The sequence below is a fragment of the Glycine max genome, chromosome 1 (assembly GCF_000004515.6).
Source record: "Glycine max cultivar Williams 82 chromosome 1, Glycine_max_v4.0, whole genome shotgun sequence".
Taxonomy (NCBI): domain Eukaryota; kingdom Viridiplantae; phylum Streptophyta; class Magnoliopsida; order Fabales; family Fabaceae; genus Glycine; species Glycine max.
The window spans coordinates 57,300,572-57,322,223 of NC_016088.4; the positions used below are offsets into that span (position 1 = coordinate 57,300,572).

The 21,652-nt window shown below is 32.5% G+C and overlaps 3 protein-coding genes across 8 annotated transcripts; all 3 read left to right on the plus strand.

Moving 5' to 3' along the window:
• Positions 1-1,361: 1,361 nt before the first annotated feature.
• LOC100809953 (uncharacterized) lies at positions 1,362-3,237 on the plus strand. The gene has a single exon (XM_014777400.2). It carries the CDS (start codon positions 2,427-2,429, stop codon positions 2,937-2,939), a length of 513 nt encoding a protein of 170 aa, XP_014632886.1. The 5' UTR covers positions 1,362-2,426; the 3' UTR covers positions 2,940-3,237.
• A 964-nt stretch (positions 3,238-4,201) lies between these two features.
• LOC100806050 (FCS-Like Zinc finger 8) lies at positions 4,202-10,366 on the plus strand. Of its 6 annotated transcripts, none has more exons than XR_005892427.1 (5): positions 4,202-4,627; positions 4,724-5,052; positions 5,172-5,923; positions 9,231-9,502; positions 9,611-10,307. XR_005892427.1 is itself a non-coding variant. In XM_041017560.1 (5 exons), exons 3-4 carry the CDS (start codon positions 5,244-5,246, stop codon positions 9,452-9,454), a joined length of 762 nt encoding a protein of 253 aa, XP_040873494.1. In that variant the 5' UTR covers positions 4,214-4,858; positions 4,943-5,052; positions 5,172-5,243; the 3' UTR covers positions 9,455-9,502; positions 9,611-10,301. The 6 variants fall into 6 exon arrangements, 3 of the variants coding, with proteins under 3 accessions (XP_040873494.1, XP_040873495.1, XP_025984932.1); XR_005892426.1 differs by having other exon boundaries at positions 4,202-5,052; positions 9,611-9,763; positions 9,857-10,305; XR_001389003.3 differs by having other exon boundaries at positions 4,214-5,052; positions 9,373-9,502; positions 9,611-9,998; positions 10,121-10,366.
• A 9,550-nt stretch (positions 10,367-19,916) lies between these two features.
• LOC100810486 (uncharacterized) lies at positions 19,917-20,731 on the plus strand. The gene has a single exon (XM_006573816.4). The coding sequence runs from the start codon at positions 20,265-20,267 to the stop codon at positions 20,622-20,624; it is 360 nt and encodes a 119-aa protein (XP_006573879.1). The 5' UTR covers positions 19,917-20,264; the 3' UTR covers positions 20,625-20,731.
• The last annotated feature ends 921 nt before the right edge of the window (positions 20,732-21,652 follow it).

A 21,652-nucleotide genomic window follows, 5' to 3' on the forward strand; every position in this document is an offset into this window, starting at 1 on the left:
CATAAACATCACCAGGTTGGTGAATATGGGCTATATGAAGTCGGAAATAATAGGTTATCAAAGAGGAATACTAAATATCAACATTTTTTGTTACAATATGATGATGAAATATAATCATTCTTCCTTCGTTGAGCTCAAGATAAGAATTTTCCTTCTTTTTAGTCAATATATATATCAACTCCGATGAAATCGAACGTGATAAGAGTTTGTTTATTCTGCCATCGTCTGTGTTTACAATTTTTTTTTTATCTTAATTAGGCATTGACTTTGATCAGTTTTAACAATATTATGATTATGATAGAAATAATAGCATAAAAAAATTAAAGTATTACATTATATTACCATTACCTAATCTAAATTGTGAGCGTGAGCGAGACTCGGCCTTCGTCGTTGTTATTGGATTAACAAGTTAGCTAGAGCCCAGGCCTTTTTGGTCCAGAAGCAATGGAAATTGTGTGTTTGCATAAAGGAGTCAGTCACCCCGTGATTTAAGATTTTAGGTCAAATTCAATTTTTGTTCTCCTTTAGCTTTTTAATACAACTTTTCATCTCCTTATTTTTTTCACAATTTTAATTTTTTTTATTTTATAAAATTTGTAATTTTGATTTAATCCTCAAATTTGCATAAGTTTTGTTTATTTTATTTTGATTAAATTGAACCCTATACACAATGTATTATTTTTTTATATAAAAATTTAATATATTCATTTAAGATATTATTAAAAAGTAATTTAATTAATTCAAATATAAAGATGGGATGAAAAGAGCATATAGGGGGTGAGAAAAACAGAAGCCTGTTTAATAATTGCGCTTTTGCTGCTGGTAAATGGCAGTCATTATTCCCAAACGCGCCTTGAAATATTTCGTCACTCAGCTGGACTATCTCTATCTCGATCTTATATACAAAGTGACATAAACACTATGTAGAATGTTTATGAAAAACTTTTAAAAATTGCACAAAATAATATGAAACAAACCTAAAAAATAGATAGTTCCAAACATAGAAAAACGATTAATATTATATTATAATTACAATAATAAAGGTATATAGTGCTATGACAAAATAGATAACATGTATGGCAAGGAAAAAAAAGGAAAATTATTTTTCCAAATTTCTATGAAGACAAATAGGATAATAGAAAAGCGATTAATATGATACAATAATTACAATGATATAGGTTTACAGTGTTTTGACAAAATAGTAAACCAAAACAAAGAAATAGAGGATTAAATAAGTGCAGAAGACAAAAGATTAGGATTGAGTTAAGTATGTAACAAAGTTGTTAATATAATTGAATTTAATGTGAACAAAGTAGTACAACAAAATGGTTAATGTTTGATGGTAATCAAGCTTAACATGGATGAAACAGAAGAACTTTGATTGGACATAGATCAAATAGCTACCAGGCAAACACATAAATTATATATATTAATGTGGTCTAAGAACACAACATGGTGAGATATGAATTTTTTTCTGATAAAGTAAATCTGAAAATAAAATATGAATATTACATGGTCTGTAAAACATAAGCACGGAAATAGGCAACGAATAAGTATGAGATGACTACAGCAGAGAATGTCTAAGATGAACAAAACCGTTCATCAACAATTTTCACTTTACCAAACCAAAAATTCGTAGTACAGCAGTTATAAATTACTAATATAGCAGATTAAATTAAATAAACTGATTTCATTCAAATTCAAACCATGAAAACCTTGTTTGTATATAAGATAGAGACAAGGCCTTGACTGTCTGTTTCTGTCCTGTTAACACGTGTTCAATAAAAAAATAATAAACCATCAGATAAAAATTATTTAATTTTCTTAAGAATGTATATAAATTGTTTTTTAAAAAAAACTAAAATCCATCAAGGCGAGACATTTCGCACTGGTAATAGTCAAAATAAAGATTTTATTATTATTCTGGAGTCAAAATAAAGATGATACAAGAAAATCATGCCAGACTATTGTTAGTAGTTCGGCCCCGCCCGCCCGTGTTGACTCCAATCCAAATGGGACTGGGTAGAATGAATTTGGGACAATGACATCTTTCATAGTACACGTACTTGTACATTGTACCTAATTAAGTCTAATGAATATGGATTAATTATTTTTGTTATAAAAAATATCAGTTGAAAGATTTAAACCTCTTATCTTCCCTTCTTAATTTCACCCGCCTAACCTCATATTACATGAACTATTGATTATTGGTGTTTTTAATCTAATGTTTTTTCTCATATATCATATTGTCTTTCTCAATAAACTAGTACCTCAATTAGATAGGCAATATTCCCTTTTAGATATTGTACAAGAATTTAGTATATATTTTGACCATATATCGGCTACAAGTATGGTTGGTGAAAATGAAAGAATTATTTTGAAGGGCTGCCTTATTTCACAAATTGCATAGTTTTCATAAATTAATTATGGATCACTCAAGAATCTCTCTGAGGCCATTCAAGGCATCTGATGCGGACGATTTTCTTAAATGGGGTGGTGATGATAGAGTGACACGTTATCTGAGATGGAACTCCATCACATCTAAAGAAGAAGCTTTAGCCTATATAGAGAAGGTTGCTATTCCTCACCCATGGCGTCAATCTATATGTGTGGATGACTGCTCCATTGGATACGTTTCCGTGAAGCCAGAATCGGGTGATTACCGGTGTAAAGCACATGTTAGCTATGCACTGGCTGCGGAATACTGGGGACAAGGGATAGTTGCAGAGGCTTTGAGAAGGGCAATACCAATTGTCTTTAAAAAATTTCCGGAAGTGAAGAGACTTGAGGCTTTGGTGGAGGAGGAGAATAAGGGGTCTCAAAGGGTGCTGCACAAAGTTGGTTTTGTCATGGAAGGGGTGCTTAGGAAGTATGCATTTTGTAAAGGGGACATCAAGGATTTCCTTATCTTCAGCTTCTTGGCCACAGCTCATGATTAATCATTATCATTTTCATCGTTTGCAAAGTAGCGGTAGCTTAATAAACTATGAAGATAAGAGGGTAGGATTATTGCTGAGCCTATGCTTGGAAGCCCGGCCATCATTCAAAAATCCCCCTTCTCCCGGATTATTTGGCCTCTTATATTTAAACTACTTGTATTAATTTGTCTTAAGCAGTTGGGTAGGAGATAAATTTTAAATTTTTTCATGTCTAAAAATCATGAATCTTGAGAATCTATTTCCTGTGCGTGAATAAAATCTGTTGTATTAAGAATATTTAGATAAATTTTCTGGGTATTAAAAAATTACGTGTTTATTGTTTACCTTAATGTATAATAAGAGTAATATGATTTTTACCTTACTAAAAGAAAAATCTAACTCGAGAAAATGAGATCGTTATTTTTTCCCATAAATTTTTTGTGAACCCTGTTTAAAATAAATATAAAAAATAAGAAACTAAGACTTTCATCCTAAAATTCCAAGAAAACAAAAAGTTTTTTCCTACCAAATGCCTTCTTAGGGTGAATAGGTTTATTTATATTGTTTTTTTTAAACGATGTATTTATTTGTTTAAAATAAAATGTAATAGGAATTTTGTTTTTAACAGGTCTCTCTCTATGTATATCAACTCTATTTGAAGAAAAATACTAATAAGAACAAACAGCACTATTTCATTTGTGAATGTGCAATAGCATTTTGATTTGCATGGCCATTACGTTTAGGCTGAATATTCTAGTAAGTGCATTGGGTAGACAAAATCAAAATCATAAATGAAAAAAATGCATATTAATTTTATCTTTTTTAAGTGTTGATAAAATATGACCATGTCTGACTTATAAAAGCTGCAATTGAGTCCATCTTTGAATCAATTGCTAGCTGGGATTAAATGATATTCCCTCCATTACTATTTTTTTATATAAATTTGGATTCTTATTTTCTATAAACAAACAAATCTAAATGTAAATATAATTTATTATATTTTTACGATTAAAAATATATTTAAATCTTATAAAAATTAGTTATCCACAAAAGGGGATGAATAATATGGTAAAAAAGAAGAAGTTATGATTACATGTATGCCCTAGACAAAGCGTTGTGTGGATATATGATGTGTATGGCTCTGATCCAATGAGGTGAAGAGGTAGCCGATGGAAGCTTCCAGTCATATAAGGCCACCTTAATTCCCTCTTGCTGCTAATTTAGGGGACACTCACACTCACCCAAACAAGCCAAAGAGAGTTAATTGCAAATTGCCATTGCTGAGAGAAAAGTCAATGTTTTTAAAAATTAAAACCACTGATTCTCATGCACACGCGTCTTCACAATAACCCACCAAACCACTTTCTGTTTTTCCCTCTCTGCGCTGCTATCTATGGGCCAATTTTTCAGGGTTTCACGATGCCTGACTCAAATAAAGAGCAACCAGGTAAAGATTAGATAAGCCCACTACTCACAAAAGGGTTAATAAATAACTAGTACTGAATAGAGAGAGAAACAAAAGGGAATTCTCACTTCATTCATCCTTTAACATTGTTACTTGTTTTCTCTTTCTTATTATTATCACTTGGCCTTTTCCGTTTTGGTGGTGAAATGCGAATCTAGGGACCAGTTTTGGTTTTACTCTCGTGTGTCTTGGTGTGTTTGTGATATGTTCTGGAAATAATGGCGCAAACCCACAAAATTGAAAGGTAGCGAAAATACAAACGACCCTCCTTTGTTTGATGCATGCACGTCTGGTCCCTTGATCATGACTACTGAGACTCTCTTTGCATGTCGTTTTTCAGACCCCTTTTGATTCTATTCTCTCTAACAGGGCGACAAAGCCGGGGAATAAGTGACCATTCCCATATTCAGTTTTTTCTCTCTTTTTTTCTTTCTTCTCCAATTTCCTCACTGGTTTATGAATGGAGGTTACAGAGGTGAAACTTGTTCCCAATTTATGGTCTCTGATTCTGCACATAAAAATGAATTTATTTGACTGCAGTTTTGCACATGTCTTGTAGACTGTAGTAGTACACCACTAGTAGTACAAGCCTCCAACACTGCAGAGAAGCATAGAATTGGTTTTGAATTTTGATGTTGTCTACTCGAAGTTATGGCACTGTCCCTTCAGGTGATTCCTACAATCTTTCACCCGTACACACACTCACACTTGTGGTATAAGTGTAACCAAAAATGTTCAATTTTTATTTTTTGGGAAGATATTTCACTATTTTGGCTATTTTCATGTAGAATAAAAATGAACCACGGTGATAAAGAGATCCATGCAAAGCATCCCCTAGTGATTGACAAGCTCTGAATCTGATGGCATTTTCTAGTTCCTCACCATCTATACCAGAAAAATACAAGAAACTCGTATCATCTTTCTTCTGTTCTCCAAAGCTATTCGCCAATTTCACATCCAAAGTGTTGTGTGAAACTGAGGCTATGATGAGTCCAACCTACATACTTGACACCAAGCCCTTCTCTGGCTTGAAGAACCCTTTTCGGTCAGAAACAAACAGCCCCAGAACCCCAGTTGGTGAACACAAGCGTTGTTGGGATAAGTTGGATTCAAAGGGGCTTGTTGATGCTCTTGGTGAAATAACATCAAAGTCACAAAGCAGAATGATTCTGTTTGGATCCCAGCTCAAGATTCAGAATCATCCTCCCCTGCCTCATGCAACACTTTCTCCTAAATCTGCTTTTGGGTGTGCCAATTCAGCTTTTGAAACCTCCAAATCTCCGAGAGTTTTCTCTGCTAGTGAAATGGACCTTTCAGAGGACTACACTCGAGTGATTTCCCACGGGCCTAACCCTAGAACTACTCACATATATGATAACTGCATCGTTGAGAGTGGTTGTTTTGATGTTGGATGCTCTTCTTCTCCCTTGGAAAATGTGTTTCTTCCTCCTCACATCAGCTATCCCTCCGAGAGCTTCATGAGCTTCTGTTTTTACTGCAACAAAAATCTTGGGCAGGATATGGACATCTACATGTACAGGTAATTGCTTTTTTCTGTATCCATCCCCATAAACACCATTGGTATTCAATTATTAATACTACTATTTTTGGTAATATTCTAGGCACGAATGCATGTCAAGTTCAGCCAGTTGATTTTGGAACGCAAATCTAGTCAGCATGTAGGATTTAGATATGAATTAACAAAAAATTAACCTGTTTGTGGAGTACAAATTTTAATCTCTGCATAAAATTTAATGTGATATCATAATTCAAAACTGTATTAAATTATTGATCACTTGATGGGCGAAGTTTTAACTTTTAAATTGCCTGCCTCCTCTTTTGCCTTGGCTTCGGACCGCATGGCAGAGTTAAATTTTCTATAATAATGGACGTATAATTTTTCTCGTTCTTCCATCTTTGGTCTATGTCTCAATAGCATTAGCATGTCAAAAGACATTGTATTTATCCATCGACTATTAACTGATGACAAAATATTGTATTTTGCCAGCGTGATTGTTTTTGGATAAAAAGACTGATCATGAATGAAATTAAGTGAAAATATGTTGACTAATTAGTCTAAACAGCTTATGAGTGTGATTATAATTCAGGGGTGAGAGGGCATTTTGCAGCCGTGAATGCCGTAACCAGGGAATGCTGTTGGAGGAGGGGATGATCAAATTGGAAGGTGGAGATATGTATATGGGTCATAGTTGAGTTTATTTCCCGGTGCTACTAATCTGGCTTGCTTTGCTTCAAAGAGCTTATAATAACTCTCTTACTTTTATTAGTTGCCTTGCCTAGATTCATTTTTGGGAGATAAAGTGGTCCTTTCCTTGAAGATCCAGGATCACTGTACCTGGTTTTGTTCTTTCTGTGTAGTCCTGTAGAAGGTGGAAAAGATTGAAAATGAAAGCCCGAAATACTATAGAGAAGATTCTTGTGGAAACAATGAATTAGGAGCATGCTATTTGTTTTTGCATTGCTCTTGAAGCAGTTCGTATATAGTAATAATACTATGATTGCCCACGTAGGACCAATCGCATCATGTCAACTAGATTTTTTGAGGATCTGCGATTAGAGTGGGAACAGTTTTCTGACTGCACTTGAGGAATGATGCCGTGCCAATTTCGAAAGGGAGAAATGGAAGAGGCCAATTTGTGGTTTATCTTGACAAAATTAAGAAGACACTAACCATTAACGTCGAACTTTTATTTGGTTGATTGGTAGTTTTTGTAGTGAAGCACATCTTTGTCCTTGGCTGCTACCGATAAACTTCACAACCATTGTTTTTTTTTTTCATGTGGTAAACTTTAGTTTTTTTTTATATCTTCTTCTTTTCCGTCTTATTGACATAAATAAAGAAACTGCTCACTAGTGCTAAAGGAACTTTGTATCAAAATTACCAAGTTAAATCATGGGTCATCCATGATTTTTGTCAAATCTTTTTTCCTTTCCATTTTTTCCTTTTTTATTTAATTTTTAACCAATAAAAAATAAATAATGTGTTTGATAGAAATATATTGTTAATGTAATTTTTTTTACAGTATTAATTAATTAAAAAACAATTTGTATAGTTTTTAAAACAGTTATTTTAAATATCAACCAATTTATTATATACGATACTTTATATTTCAATCACTACATTGTCAATGCATAGATTATTTATTTTTTGTTTTTAATTTTAAAAAAATAATGCAATTTGCAAGCTGAAATACTATTTTTAAATAAAATACTTTTTCATTTCTGCTAAAATAAACACTCCTATTTTTATTTTTCTATTACTTGTGTTACTCTGCTTTTTTTTTTTTTTTACTTTTTACTAATTATATATATGTTAGTTCGATTAAGAATGCTATCTTAAGTTTAATTTTAAAATTCTATAAAAATAAGTATGTAAAAGTTTAATTTTCATGCATCTACCTCCTATTAAAAAAACAAATGGAAATATTTTTTTACTATATGATTATAAGAAATATGTGATCACTTTTCTTTTAAATGTATTAATGACTATTTTTTTTATATTAATTTACTGTGAAATTTATTAATGACATTTGATGAACTAACAATATAATCCATTTTCATTGTTAAAAAAATATTCTTCAGGTGATGAGTAATGCCATTATATTTAACTACTAGTTAAATCAATTAATTTTAAGAGTATTTTTAGAATAAATTTTGAAATATGTTAGTTAACCACCACAAGCATAGGAGAGTGATGGCGGACCTGACCATAAGCATGAACAAGCATAGTTAACCACCACAATTTGTCCACACAACGACGGTGAAGGGGCACGTGGGAATGGTGATTCTGATTCCATTGAAAACATTGCAGGGTTAACATCTCGATACCAAGATATATATAAGAAACCAAGTGAGTGAACCTATAGAACTAAAATCAAGAATAAGAAACCCTTTATTTATTACTTTCAAAATTGAAAACTATGTTTTTAACCGGCTATAAAAATATCTGAACCTAATTTTACTCAAACAAATACTGTATCAACTTGTATCTTAAGAACTGAAATCGCACATTCACCCTGAACAGCATTTCAAATTTTAAAATTAGAGATCAAAATAAAACAAAAAAATTACAAGATATACCACCATAAAAAAAGTATATACTTTTTGCCTTGAAAACTTACAAGATATACCAACATTAAAAAAAAGAAAAAGTATATACTATATGTACAAGGTCACTCCCAAAGTACTGGTTTTTCCTTAAAAACAAATGGTAAATCAAAACAATTACCGCAACACATTACTGTTTCCACCTCCCCCAAGTGCAACCATGGCAAGTGTGAATATTTTGTTTTTAAATCACAATCTTACCCTCCAATTTCCATGGTCCATATCGTTTTGCTAAACTCCATCCCTTTTTCGAACCCTTTTTCAGCTTAGCTATATGCTTTTGTTGGGTTCTGTAACCGGTAACCTTTTCCATGCCACGGTGTTTGTGATGATTCCGCCATATTCCATAGCTTTTTATTCTACTTTTTTCATTTCGTGAAATACTATAATTTGTGTTGAGTTGACCGATAGCTAAGTTGCGGCGAGTCGACCAAAAGAAATGACTTTGGAGAGTGAAATTAAGTTCTGTTGTATGTGGTTGTTGAATGCAACATATATTCCTAAATCCTAAGTAATACTATAAAGTTTAGCATAAGCTTGAATGCAAATGTTTAATATTGTAATTTATAATAAATAAATATATGTACAATAAGTTACTAGCGATTTTCTGATTTTGATGCTCTGGCTCATCAAATTACAATAAGTCCCTTAACTGAGGGCAGGATCATTACATTTTCAGCTTTATACTTCTATAGTGGACTAAATTTGTATCATCTCAGTTATGCAGTGGAAGTGATTCTCTGCCACCCACTTTTTGGTTATCAGAGAAGTTCGTACCTAATTCTATATGGGCTTCTTGGTGCACTCTCATGCATGAGTGATGGCAACCTTTACTTTGATATCTTTTTGTTGCCTTCTCAGATGTTGGGCAGGTGGTGAGGAAAAATGCATATCGGGATCTCTTCACTCTTCAGTCTGTGTTGGGGCTCTTACCTTTTGTTAGAATTCTGAGCTACTTAAGTTGTTCTCTCGTGGATACTTATGGAGCAAGGTACACGAAAGAAGTTTTTGAAGCAAGATACTTTTGATTATTGTTTATTAATAGCTGTACTTGCTTTTTCTTTTCATGTTTTCTTAATAAGAACTTCATGTATGCCAGGCATTGATTACATGATGAGATATAAAATCTGCATTAAAACAACCTATGCTTAATACAAGGGGGCTAACTCTTGCTTCCACCAATGCTAATTTGTTTGAGGGGAAAGTTTAAAACGGAACATTATTCTGCCGAGGGATGCTGTGAGATCAAACAGTACTTTTCTCTCCACTTTGTTTATTTTCTTCATATTCTCTTGGTGCTCACTTTAATGGCATTTACTTTAAATCTCTTTGCTATCTATTGCAGCACAAATGCCCTTGGTTTTACCCCAAAATTTTTAGGACGTGTCAAGCTTTATACCTAGGTTTCTTCTCTGCTTAGTGTAGGACGTTTCAATGGATTTCTTAAGAATGTGTCTTTATGGAAAATATTTCTTTCAATTACCCTTGTAAGTTCTTCTTTTTCAATGACTCAGGTCTTACTTATGTTTCAATTGCGTGAGTGTGTATCTCTTTAATTTGAACTAACTGTTCTTAATATAATGCTATTGTCTTTTCCTTCTACTGTCAGGTTTTCCTGGTTACTTTGGCAATTGGCATAAATGATGAGTGTTTTGCTATTAGAAATTTATTAATACTCATAGTTTTGAGTCAGGCGATTATCATCCTTCATTCATTAATTGTACTGACTCTGAAATTAAGTCTCTTATATTGGTTTGTCTCTTTCACTTTAAGCTGCTAATTCTTTCATATTGTTTTTCATTGCAATAGGAGTCCAATATTTTCTCACTTTGAAGATAGATGTTCAAGCTAAGTTTGGTATTATTATTATTGGTGGTGTTTTGAAGCTCCTCTAAGAAACTAATTCCAGAAATTATCACAAAAGCAAAAAGAGGTATTGTTTTATGTTTCAAAAACAAAAGCACAATTAGCTAATAAAAGAATCTCTAGCATGCTGTTAAAAGGACTTCTTAAGATGCACCATCATCATGCAATTTTTAAAGTGAAGCCTTTTTGGGAAATTTGGTTTTCTGTATGCGGCTCTTGCCATTTAGCAGCAAGATTATTTTACAAATTTTGTTTTGAGGCAACACTTCTTCTTCATACAGAGAACAAAGTTCAATTCTAACTAAAGTAGTCATTTACTTAACAAACTAAACAGATTTCACTCGTGATTCCCAAACAAGGTTTGCCTATATAATATCCTCTGAGCCTCTAACCAAGAGTAACAAGGTAGAGCTGGGCTGCTGTGTGCACTCCGTCTACGCATAAATTAATCTCAGTCCTTTCAAATTTCTCATTCATGGGGCTCCAAAGTTATCATTATCATTAGCCTTTTACTTCATAAAGACTTAACTTTGTATTTCTGAAAGCAGTCACTGCAGCAGCTGACTTATCATTAGTAACGGTTGCATTTACTTTCCATTCTTTCTTTCTTCTGCCCCACTTCTGGGACGACAAGTTCACTGGGTCTAGATACTGAAATCTTCAAAGATTAATAATGCACCCTTTTACTTTCACTTTTATCAGGCACATATCTCTTGTACTATTCAAAAGAAAAGAGAATCAAAACCAACAAAAAAAAATAATCAAAAGTAAAGAGAATCCTGTCTGTGAAACATTTTCGTACCATTTTTTTGCTCTTAGAAAAATTGCCAAAACTCCTTAAATAATCATTTTTGGTCGCCAATGCAAGTGAATAACTTTTGAATTAATTGATGTTGAAAAAAGGTAATTATTTGGGAATCAAACTAATGTAACAATCTATCATTGACCAAACTAATGTCTTGAAAAAATACTCCAATAAACACAAGCAGAATGAATGAAGACGTAGTCCTAGTGAACGAGTCATGTTTTCACATGAACCAAAAAATGAGGCACTGGAATTCGTCATGTAACAATCACACCATAAAAGGGGGAAGAAAGGTTTAATATTCGAATATTAACAGGAAAATTTCAATCCACAAACAAGAAAGTGAAACTAACTTAACGTGGCTTTGTAAATGGGGCTTCTTATGCTCTGCACATGGTAGGGCATCCAATGCTTGGTCAATGTCACTTGTTTCTATGTCACATACTTCATAGCAGTCAACTGACAAGTGGGATCATACTAAAACCTTTGGTGCCCCCACGGCAAGCAATAACTCAAATATGTGACTGGTAAGTAATTTGAGCCTTTACAAAAGATCATAGGATACTGTTGCTCGAAAAGGGCACTGAGATCAAGCTTGCTTAGTCCATATATCCTTGTTGCTTCAAGTTCAGCACATATGTGCATTATTGTTCCCCTAACCATAAAAGAAACAAAGGAGGGCTTTATTTACTTGCACTGAATTATGCAAACATATTTACAGGCATGTTGTTACCCAAAGTTGCAATTTCCCATCACCCTTTTACTATGTGCATGGAACTTGACTCTCGATTTTGCGTTTTGATACATACATAGATCGAGAGTTACCTCAACCTCTTGGTAAATGTTGATAAATCCATCATGGTATATAGTCATATTCTGTGATACCAATAGTGTCGTCCCTCTCAATTTCGTGCCTATGAAAAAATTCCCAATCCGATAATCTCAATTGTTACAATACCTGCATAGTCAGCATACTAAAACAACCCATATGATTCTCTTGGAGCTTGTCAATATGTAATGAGGCATTCCACTATTCAGAATAATTTGGAAAGAACATCTTTAGTTTATCGTTCAAGAGTGAACTAAACCCCAAGTTTGATAACGAATTAATCAACTGATTGCATTTTATATATCTATGCACTACTTTTATATAATACAGATATGTACCTGTACGTCTGCATGTATTAATTATAAAATTATTAATTTATTTATTCTCTTTCAATAATTTAACTAAAGACCAATACTTTTTTATATTTATTTATAAAAATCACACAAATGGTTCTATTAATTTCTAACGATGTGCAAGTTGATTAGGTCCTGTTAAGATTCTTCGCATATTGCATAAGACAGAAGGGATGTCAATTTTGAAAAGGTTTCATGAGGGACCAAATTGAAAACATGAAATCTGCTCTAGCTTGTTTTAGTCAAAATGATTGAAGCTGACATAATACCAAAAGCTCACTGTGTCCTAATAAATTATTTGTAGGTATAAAAACACATGTCCCACAAGTTTTTTAAGGCAAATATTTAGACCACCAATACGAAAAACGGCTTATTTGATTATTGTGATTTTCCAGAGGCTATTATAAGCAGACATACACATCCAATTACAAAACCAATTTAATAATGTCTAAAAGGTCTCTGGTCCACGAAGTTATTGGTTCAAGAAATCTATTTGTTAGTGGTTGAAATCAATAATTAATTTTTATTTTGTGGGTTTGGTTTACGATTGTGCCGGATCCTCCTACAATTTCCAATCTGCTTAAAGATATTTGCATGAATTAAGTTTCAATGTTTGAGTGTGGGAAGTCACACTTACGTTACAGGAGTTGCTTCTATTAACAGTTCCGTTGCAGGTTGCAACCGGCGTGAGGGTGTTTATTTTTTCTGATAAACTTCTAATTGACTCAAAATCTTAATTTGAATTTCATTACTGTTGAGCTAGAAGCTGACTTAACCCCTTCAAATCAGATTTTTATTTACTATTTTGGTAATGGTTTTATTTTTTTAATTTGCAAATTCAATCTGTTGACGTGATATTTGATTTTTTTTAATCATTACTTATGTTATATACTTATGCATTTAATCACTTATCTTTAATTATTACTTACAAATTTTCAATCTTTTAAAGCTGTCCGAAATTAACCTATTATTTATTGAGTTGGTTTGATTGAAGATTATAAAATAAAAAATGAATAAATCCAAGACAACTCAATTGAAATATTTTAATCAGTTTAGACTTTAGATAATGAATCTTATCAACAGAGAATGGGATGTAAGCTTCTGTCATGGTCCTGCTTTTTAGGTTTGGAAATTCTAGTGCGGATTGGCTTCTGCTGTTTTTGGAGCTAACCATGAAGAATCTCTCCATGTTTGGGTATCTTGCCCATTGCAACTTTTGACCCTCCTGCTTGTGAATTGCATGGGAGTAGTGCATTTTAGACCTGTATGATTTAATTCCATTTGAGTGTCTTTGAGTAAAAAGTTTAAAAAATTGACGTGGATCCCACATATTTACATTTTACTTTAATTAATTCAAATATTTTCTTTTACTTTTATATCTTTTTCATTCCTTTTAACCAAATGGTGTTTTAGTGTTTTTTTTTTTTTTTTCTGAATCCTTGGTGTTTTGTTTGTTCTTTGTCTTTATATTTCTGATGTAAGAAAAAAAAAGATAATGAGTTTATACGCAACTCCAACAATGACCTTTGAATATTTCAATTTTCATTCAAGAGCCTGCATGGGAGCCTTACCGCGGGGGAGCTGGGCTTTCTCAAATGAGGCCGGCCCAATTATTAAAGCTGGAACTCAACTAGCCTACTCCTAAGTATTTATTGGGCCGATTACTGATTGGTGTGTGGATTAATATAAAATTGTATATATACCATCTAGGTGAAAGAAATTTTCTATCCAACAATAAATTTTAAAAAAGTATTATCAGTTAAAAATTATAGAATTATGTAATAGTTGTCAAAGCTATACGATATAATTTGATTTGATTTCTCCTTTATATTATATATATATATATATATATATATATATATATATATATATATTAATAAAAAAATATTTGATATGAGATCAAATGATATCGATAAAATATACATCAATTATTACACCATTTAGTAACTTGTATATGACAGAATTTGATGAATAATTCAATTGTTAAATTATAACTATATATTACCTTGAATATTTGTGTTAAATTTTATGAAAATTAAACATCCATAAAAAGACAACAAAATGATTAACATTTTAGTCTATTTTAAAAAGTATATTTTACTTATATGAATGAGGTATCAAATATTTTTTTATTAATATGAAATTTGGTAAAGGTGATCTATATAAAATAAACTTTCAATCTAATGATATATTTTTTTTAAATAAACTTATTCAATTGAAAGTTATTGAATAATATAATAGTTGATGAAAGTTATACACAATACTAACAGACTTATACCTCTTTTTTAGATTGATAATGTTAGCTGTCTACACAACATAAAAATGGACAAAATAACCAATCAACTTTCTTTATTTAATAAATTTAATTTAGGAATCTTAAGAATCATTTGATACTATTGAGGTGTTTGGATACTTTTGAGGCCTTGTGGAGTGACACCTTGTATGTTGTTAGGCTCGTTAATTATTTTCTTCTACATATATGATATATTTTTATAATTAATTATTTTCTATCACATATATTTTTTTTGAGTTACTATGATATTAGTGTGAAATATTCACAAGTTTTATTGATAACTAATCTTTGTCAAAAAATTTAATTGGTCATCTTTAATGAAATATTTTTTCTTAATCATATTTTTTCATCCATAATACTTGAACCCAAAACCTTCTTTAAAAGGATTAAATTTAATATCATTCTAAATAATAATTTTAAAATATATATTTCTAATTAACATGGTCAGATTTTACAACTATTTCTGTATATCATTGACATTAAAGGAGAATATTTTGTACTAAATAGGTAATTTATGAGTAGTATTAAATATATATTTTTAACACAGTTGCACATATTTTTATACCAGTTGTAATCTGTACTAGCCTGTGACTCCCCCCCAAACATTACTAGGACACAACATTTTGTGGTCCCTGCATGGAATTGCCGGACACCTAGCAGACAACATCTTTGGACGGAATGAAAATGATCCTGCGGCATTTCATAAGGAAGGACAATGCTTTACTTCTTCAACTAGATGTTCCAGAATAATAAAGAAAACCAAACTCTCTCCGCCTCAAAAGTCTCGTTTGCATAAGCAAAGAGTTTTGTTCTTATTGGATGGTTCATGCATTGTGTGTCCATTTCCAGCTTTGAACCGAACACATGCATCTCAGTATGTACGAGTGTGATTGTAGTCTTGTAGCGAGAAAAGCTTCGAGATTTCTCTTAACAGCATGAGCTCATATCAGCATTTTGTATATCTATTTGAAAATAAAAATGAACCCGAATTCAAAATTCAGTAAAATTTGATAGTTAATTCCTGCTCAAAGATTATTTTGATGTTTAAATGTACCTAAATGATTGTTTGTTAAGAAGAAAACAAAATGGGAGGAATGAAGTTGATAATGAGCTTAAACGTGATATATGTTCTGTGAAATAAAAAACGCGGTATATGTTATACCTTATCATGCATATTCAGATTAATTTATTTTGCGCTAAGAGAGAGAGAGAGAGATTTTAATCAAAAGCTTCTTAAAAAAATTATCATTGAAACGTACATTAAATAAATTATTAGTCTTTTTTTTCGCTCCATTGTTAAATAATACATATTCGTATATAAAAATAAGGGTTTAAGGCACAAGAAGGAGAATATATATATTCGAGGTGAGAAATAAATTTGCAATGAGGGATTCCACAGTGTCCAGTTATAGAATACAAATCTTCGTGGTGAGAATAGCCGTGAGATAAATACTGGATCTTCACAAGTTCTACACTATTTATTTTGTAATTTTTTGTCTAGATGCTACTTTAAATTCACGTGTCCTATTATGTTCGTAATTTTTACTTAGCTAAAGAGATTTTCCCTGTCAACTGAACTTGATAAACATGCCTAGTTGAGATTACTTAAATCTGAAAATATATGTGATTCCATTAGTCTTTGGTCACCACTCACCAAAGGGTCCTAATTTCCTAAAGGACCTAAACTAATTATTACCTATTTGTTTGGCATTATTGTTGCGAAGTTTAATTACCCTCTCAGCTACGATATGATTCCTCGTATGCATGCCATGAACCAACTAATTAATTTTGATTTTGTGTGATTTAATAAATGATCTAAGCCGTCAAGATCATATCTGATGAAAGCCTGGTAGATCTTAGCCGAGTGGAGAACGACATAAACCATGCTAACGAATAATCTTCTAAAATTTTGGGGAAAAAAAGAGCAAGTAATGAGTAAAATGTTTTTATGACCATCAAACCTAATAAAATTAATTTGCCCAAATCTTAAGGGATAGCTCGATGGTTTCAAACTCTGGACAGGGCATGCACATGCCATGTTTCCTTTCACATATTCAATACGCACCAACTCGATCTGACTTTGAATTGCTTCCCTTTTGTCTTAAAAAAAAAAAATCAAGGTTTTTGAGTTCGTGGGCAATGACAGACCAATTACGATCTTACACGTGCACCTCCGAATTCGAGAATACCCTCTATATCTATTTGCTTGTGAAAATGAATCAACAACTTAGACCCAACATTGTAGGTGAAAGCAACGTTGAAGGAGGATAACGAGCTTCCCTAAGCCACACACAATATATATAGATTTATAAATTCCAGGAAATTCTAGCAGTACGATCCTCTAATAATTGATTAATTTCAATTAAATGATGTTAGGATACAGTCAATGTCGCGTCACATAAAAGGAGACCCATGAAAGTGAACTAATAAGAAATTGGAGAAATGGTGCAGCATTCTGAAGTGGGGTCCTGCATTATGTTAAGTGGCAAGTTTTGCTAGCGATATTTTTAAATATAAATTGAACGAATATATGTATAGATAGGTCGCTAACTTGCTAGCATTTGCTTAAATTCTTGCATGCTAACAAGGCAAACTTGATTTGCCAAGACAACCAAGCAACGAGGTACATTTGCCATGTGCTGGCTAACTGGCCAAGCAGCACTGCACTTACGTTTTTGACTATAATCACTAAGAGTTTTTGTTCGTTGGACACAGCAAAAGAAAAAATAAAAAAGACATTATTGTTTCCGGGAAAAGAAGAGAAAAAAAAAAAAACAATCAAGAAAAATTTGTTGTATTATTGCAACTTGCAACACCGTAGAAATTTCGGCATTATGTCGTCAATTTATTGTTGTCACATTCATTTGTCAATTAAATTTTTTTAGTTATTTAGTGAATAACAATAATGTTTAGTATCAAATATTAAAGTTGTTGAAATATACAGAAAGTCTCGCGCAAATTGAAAATTAGAGAAATAAAAAGAGATTAAGCAGGAGGTGAATCACTAAGGTCTGTTGGTGATGAGAAGTTTGAATAATTTGTACAAGATTTTAAGTTTAAACTTCATTGTTGTCATTGTTCAAACATACAAAATATATATATTGTGGGTGTTTAAGACAAAGTAGCAATATCAAAATCAATCTAACAACAAGTAAACAATTTTCCTACATTGCAAAACTAGAACCACTCTATAAATTACAACATAATATTAGAGTTCATAGTCTCACGGCCAGTTGATTCCTTCCAGGTTTGGTACGTTGAAAACAAGGGTTCTCTGTTTAAAAAACTGCGAACGGATTTACAAACACAGCGCAGCCCTAGTCATTTGAAAAATTAAGTCCCACAGAAATTGAAATTGAGAGAAGTGAAACAAATATAAATAAGTGATGTAGTAGATGATAAAATAAAAGTGATGTACTAGTTCAAATTGCATTATACATTTTGGATGAAGTATTCATCTGAATTTTGAAGCTTAACTCTACAACAAGACCAACCACTCTCCCTACAATGTTAGAGTTGGATCAGTCTTGTTACTGAAATTCAACATAATTATACTTTTTGTTCCAATGGAGTTATATGAAGTTATAAGGTTAACTTGGTGATTGGAAATGAAAATTTAAGAGTTGAAGGGAGAAAGTGTTGTATTGCAAAACTTATGGTTAGAAAATCACGATGTCATCAACCTGTGAAAATAGGAGAACCTTCAAGAACAAACATATTTTCAGTATCAAATTAGTTTTAATTATCTTCTTTCTGGCTTTCCCCCAAAACTTATCCTTTTGCTTAATGAAAATATATACAAATCCGTTTATCAGCTAAACCAACTATCCCATTCCCCATTCCTTATAGCTCACTAATGAAAATTTATACCCAACTTTCTCTCCTATAAAGCCATATTAACCTTGAATAAGCAGAAGATCAGGGTAATCAAATATTGATACTGACATTGCATAAACATGATTACAACACATTCAATTGATCAACTGAAGTAGGTACAGTTCAGCTAGGGGACATTGCCATCTTGTCAATAAAGCAAGAAGATTTTTCTTAGTTGTGAATGTCACTTTTTCACCCACTATTTTGATATTTGGTTCAAATTAGTCAGTTCGATCGAGAATCGGTCAGGTATCCAGTCCAATACTTCCTAAAAATCGGTGCATTTTTAAATTGGTTCAAAATTGTTAAACCGGTCAAAAACTAATAAAACCCGTAGAGTTAGCCAATTTAATCGATTTTCGTTTAAAACTTAAAAAAAACTTTCAAAATCATGTTGTTTTGATTTTAAAAAAGAGAAATATTATAACTTATTTTTAAGTGAAGTTTACTTTTTATTTTTATCAATTTATGCCCATTATATTATTTTTTGTTCAATAATTACTAGGATATTATATTAAAATACTAAAAAAAATTATTTTATTAAAATTGGTTTGATCGCACTTGAATTATTTATTGACTCTTAAACCAGTATTTTCATCGCTCGACAAGGCATCCGATTATAAGAACATTGTTCTTATCATACTAAATGCACATGATTCTTTACATGACGATTGGTAGGAATATAATTAGTCAGCACTCAAAATTCATAGAATTAATTAAGCTAACTTGACGAAAAAAGACTAGCCTTTGTAGCCATGTGCTTGGAGCTTCTGAGAGTTTTCTTCCTTTATTTCTCAACAATGGAGGGGAGAAAAGAAAGAAGGATTAGACAAACATAGTCAAGTAAAGGGAAGCTAAATACAAAAGCATTCAACTTTTAAACCGAAAGCAAAGGTCAACAAAAAAAGAATAACGAGAGTCATACAACTCATATCCATAGACCATAATCATGCACCATTTAGAAGGTGCTTCTGTGTCTCAGTTGAGTAGAATTGTCATTAGTAAAAAAGAAAGAAAGAAAACGAATCCCTCATACTGATAATCATAAAGTTGTGAAAATGAAATTTGCGTAACATCAGTAGAACTACTGGACAAACTATACCAAAAGCGACGACAAAACAACATGAATAAACATGCCATAAAAGAATTCATCCACACATAGTATAAGCGGCCCCCACCTTCATGTGGTTTTTGGCCCTTGCTTAGTTCAATTTATGAGTCTTGGAGATTGATTAATAACAAGGAATAGGATAGATATTAGATACCAGAATATAGTTAAGTTAATTCATGTGTTTGATTAGATGCTGATGTGTTTGACATTATTAATTGTATATTACATGCAAAGTAGGGCCATAGTAGAGGCCCCTCCGACCACTCTCGTCTTATATTTCCACATCCCCATGTCCCTTAGAACATGGAGGAAATTATGGTAGTCTTCCCTACTTAAATTCCCATTCTCTCTCTCTCTTCCTCATCTCATCTCATCTCATCTCGAACACCATAAAAGCTCTCGTTGAACAACAGACACTTTCTAGTTCTTGAAGCAACAACTCCATCAATCCCAAGTTAGAAACCAAAGCAACATGCCAACATAAAGTAAATAACCAAGACTCGCTCTGTCATCATTGCGCTTGAATCCAACCAAAACAAAACCACTCGTGGCTTCCATTATCGGAAGATTCTCATTCTCCTCCTTATAAGACCTTATCTACACAGCTTGCTAGAATAGATATGGAAATTGAATCGGTCAAGTGTGAGTGCTGTGGCCTCAAAGAGGATTGCACCCAAGAATATATCCGCGATGTGAAGGCTAAGTTTGACAGCAAATGGTTATGTGGTTTGTGCTCAGAAGCAGTGAGAGATGAAGTTAACAGAGCGAAAAGGCCTTTTGCTATGGAGGAAGCTGTGAAGGCTCACATGTCATTCTGTGGGAAGATCAAATCGAATCCCGCAGTAAGAGTCGCTGATGGCATGAGGCAGATGCTAAGGAGAAGGTCAACTGACTTGTCTTCATCGTCAAGCAAGTACAGTGGCAGGTCAAACACCACTTCTCAAGTCACTGATTCCTCCACGTTCCCATTGCACCCATGAAAACAGAGGAGGCTGGAAGTTGGGAACAGGGAAAACCATATAACTCTATTTTCTTTTCGTTCAAATAAAAGTTTATACTTAGCTTTTTGTGGCTAAGCTTCTCATTTTGTCTTGTACAGAGCGTGCTGTTTCACATGAACCGTCTTTTTCTCCTCTTTTCTCTTTGTTTTCCTTTCTTGGAAGCAGACATCTAGTTTTCAAGAATAACTATTTAATCCCAACTTTATTCTGCATGAGACAGATCAGCAAAAACAAAAACAAAAAAACCATTCTCCTCCAAAACTTCTACTAGTTCACACAATACAACGTTTTCTGCTTAAGATGAAAATAAATAAATTATATATCAATCAAACTATATGACTAATCCCCTTGTTAATTAAAAAAGTTGTTTATCTGTGAGTTATCTGCTACTTTGCTTTCCATGCTTTGTCTTCCTTCTAAGAAAGGGTGCAATCTGCAATAGTAACCTGGGAATGATTCACATGAAAACAAAATTTTGCATCCATTTTTTCTTTCCAAAAGATCTCAAAGAAGCTAACGTACTTTGCAAGTCAAGTGACATTTGATGGTAGGTTTAATGTGCAGTTTTTGAGCACTCTTTTTCATCTCGGTTTTACTAAATAATAATAAGGGACCACACTTTTAGTGCGGCAGGTATTAGATTTCACTCAATAATATTCGATTAAAAAAACTGTATAAAAGTTTGACGTTATCATTTCTTGTCCATAAACATATCTGAGCATTTGATTGATATATTAATAAAGAAACTCCTATAGTCAACTTCTCACCCCGTAATAGTAATACCGAATTAGTTTATGTCACAACTCTCAATTTTCAAACACAAAAATGTGAATTTTAGCAATGCCCTATGGCTATAATGAAGAATGTCATCATCACAACTTGCGTTGAATAATGATAATATGCATTTTTTTCCTTATTATCTTACTACGTTATGTTATGTGGCTGACCATAGTTTTCTTGAGGTTGAAGCATAGAATCTCCATACAGCTTCGTTCAACCAATAAAAA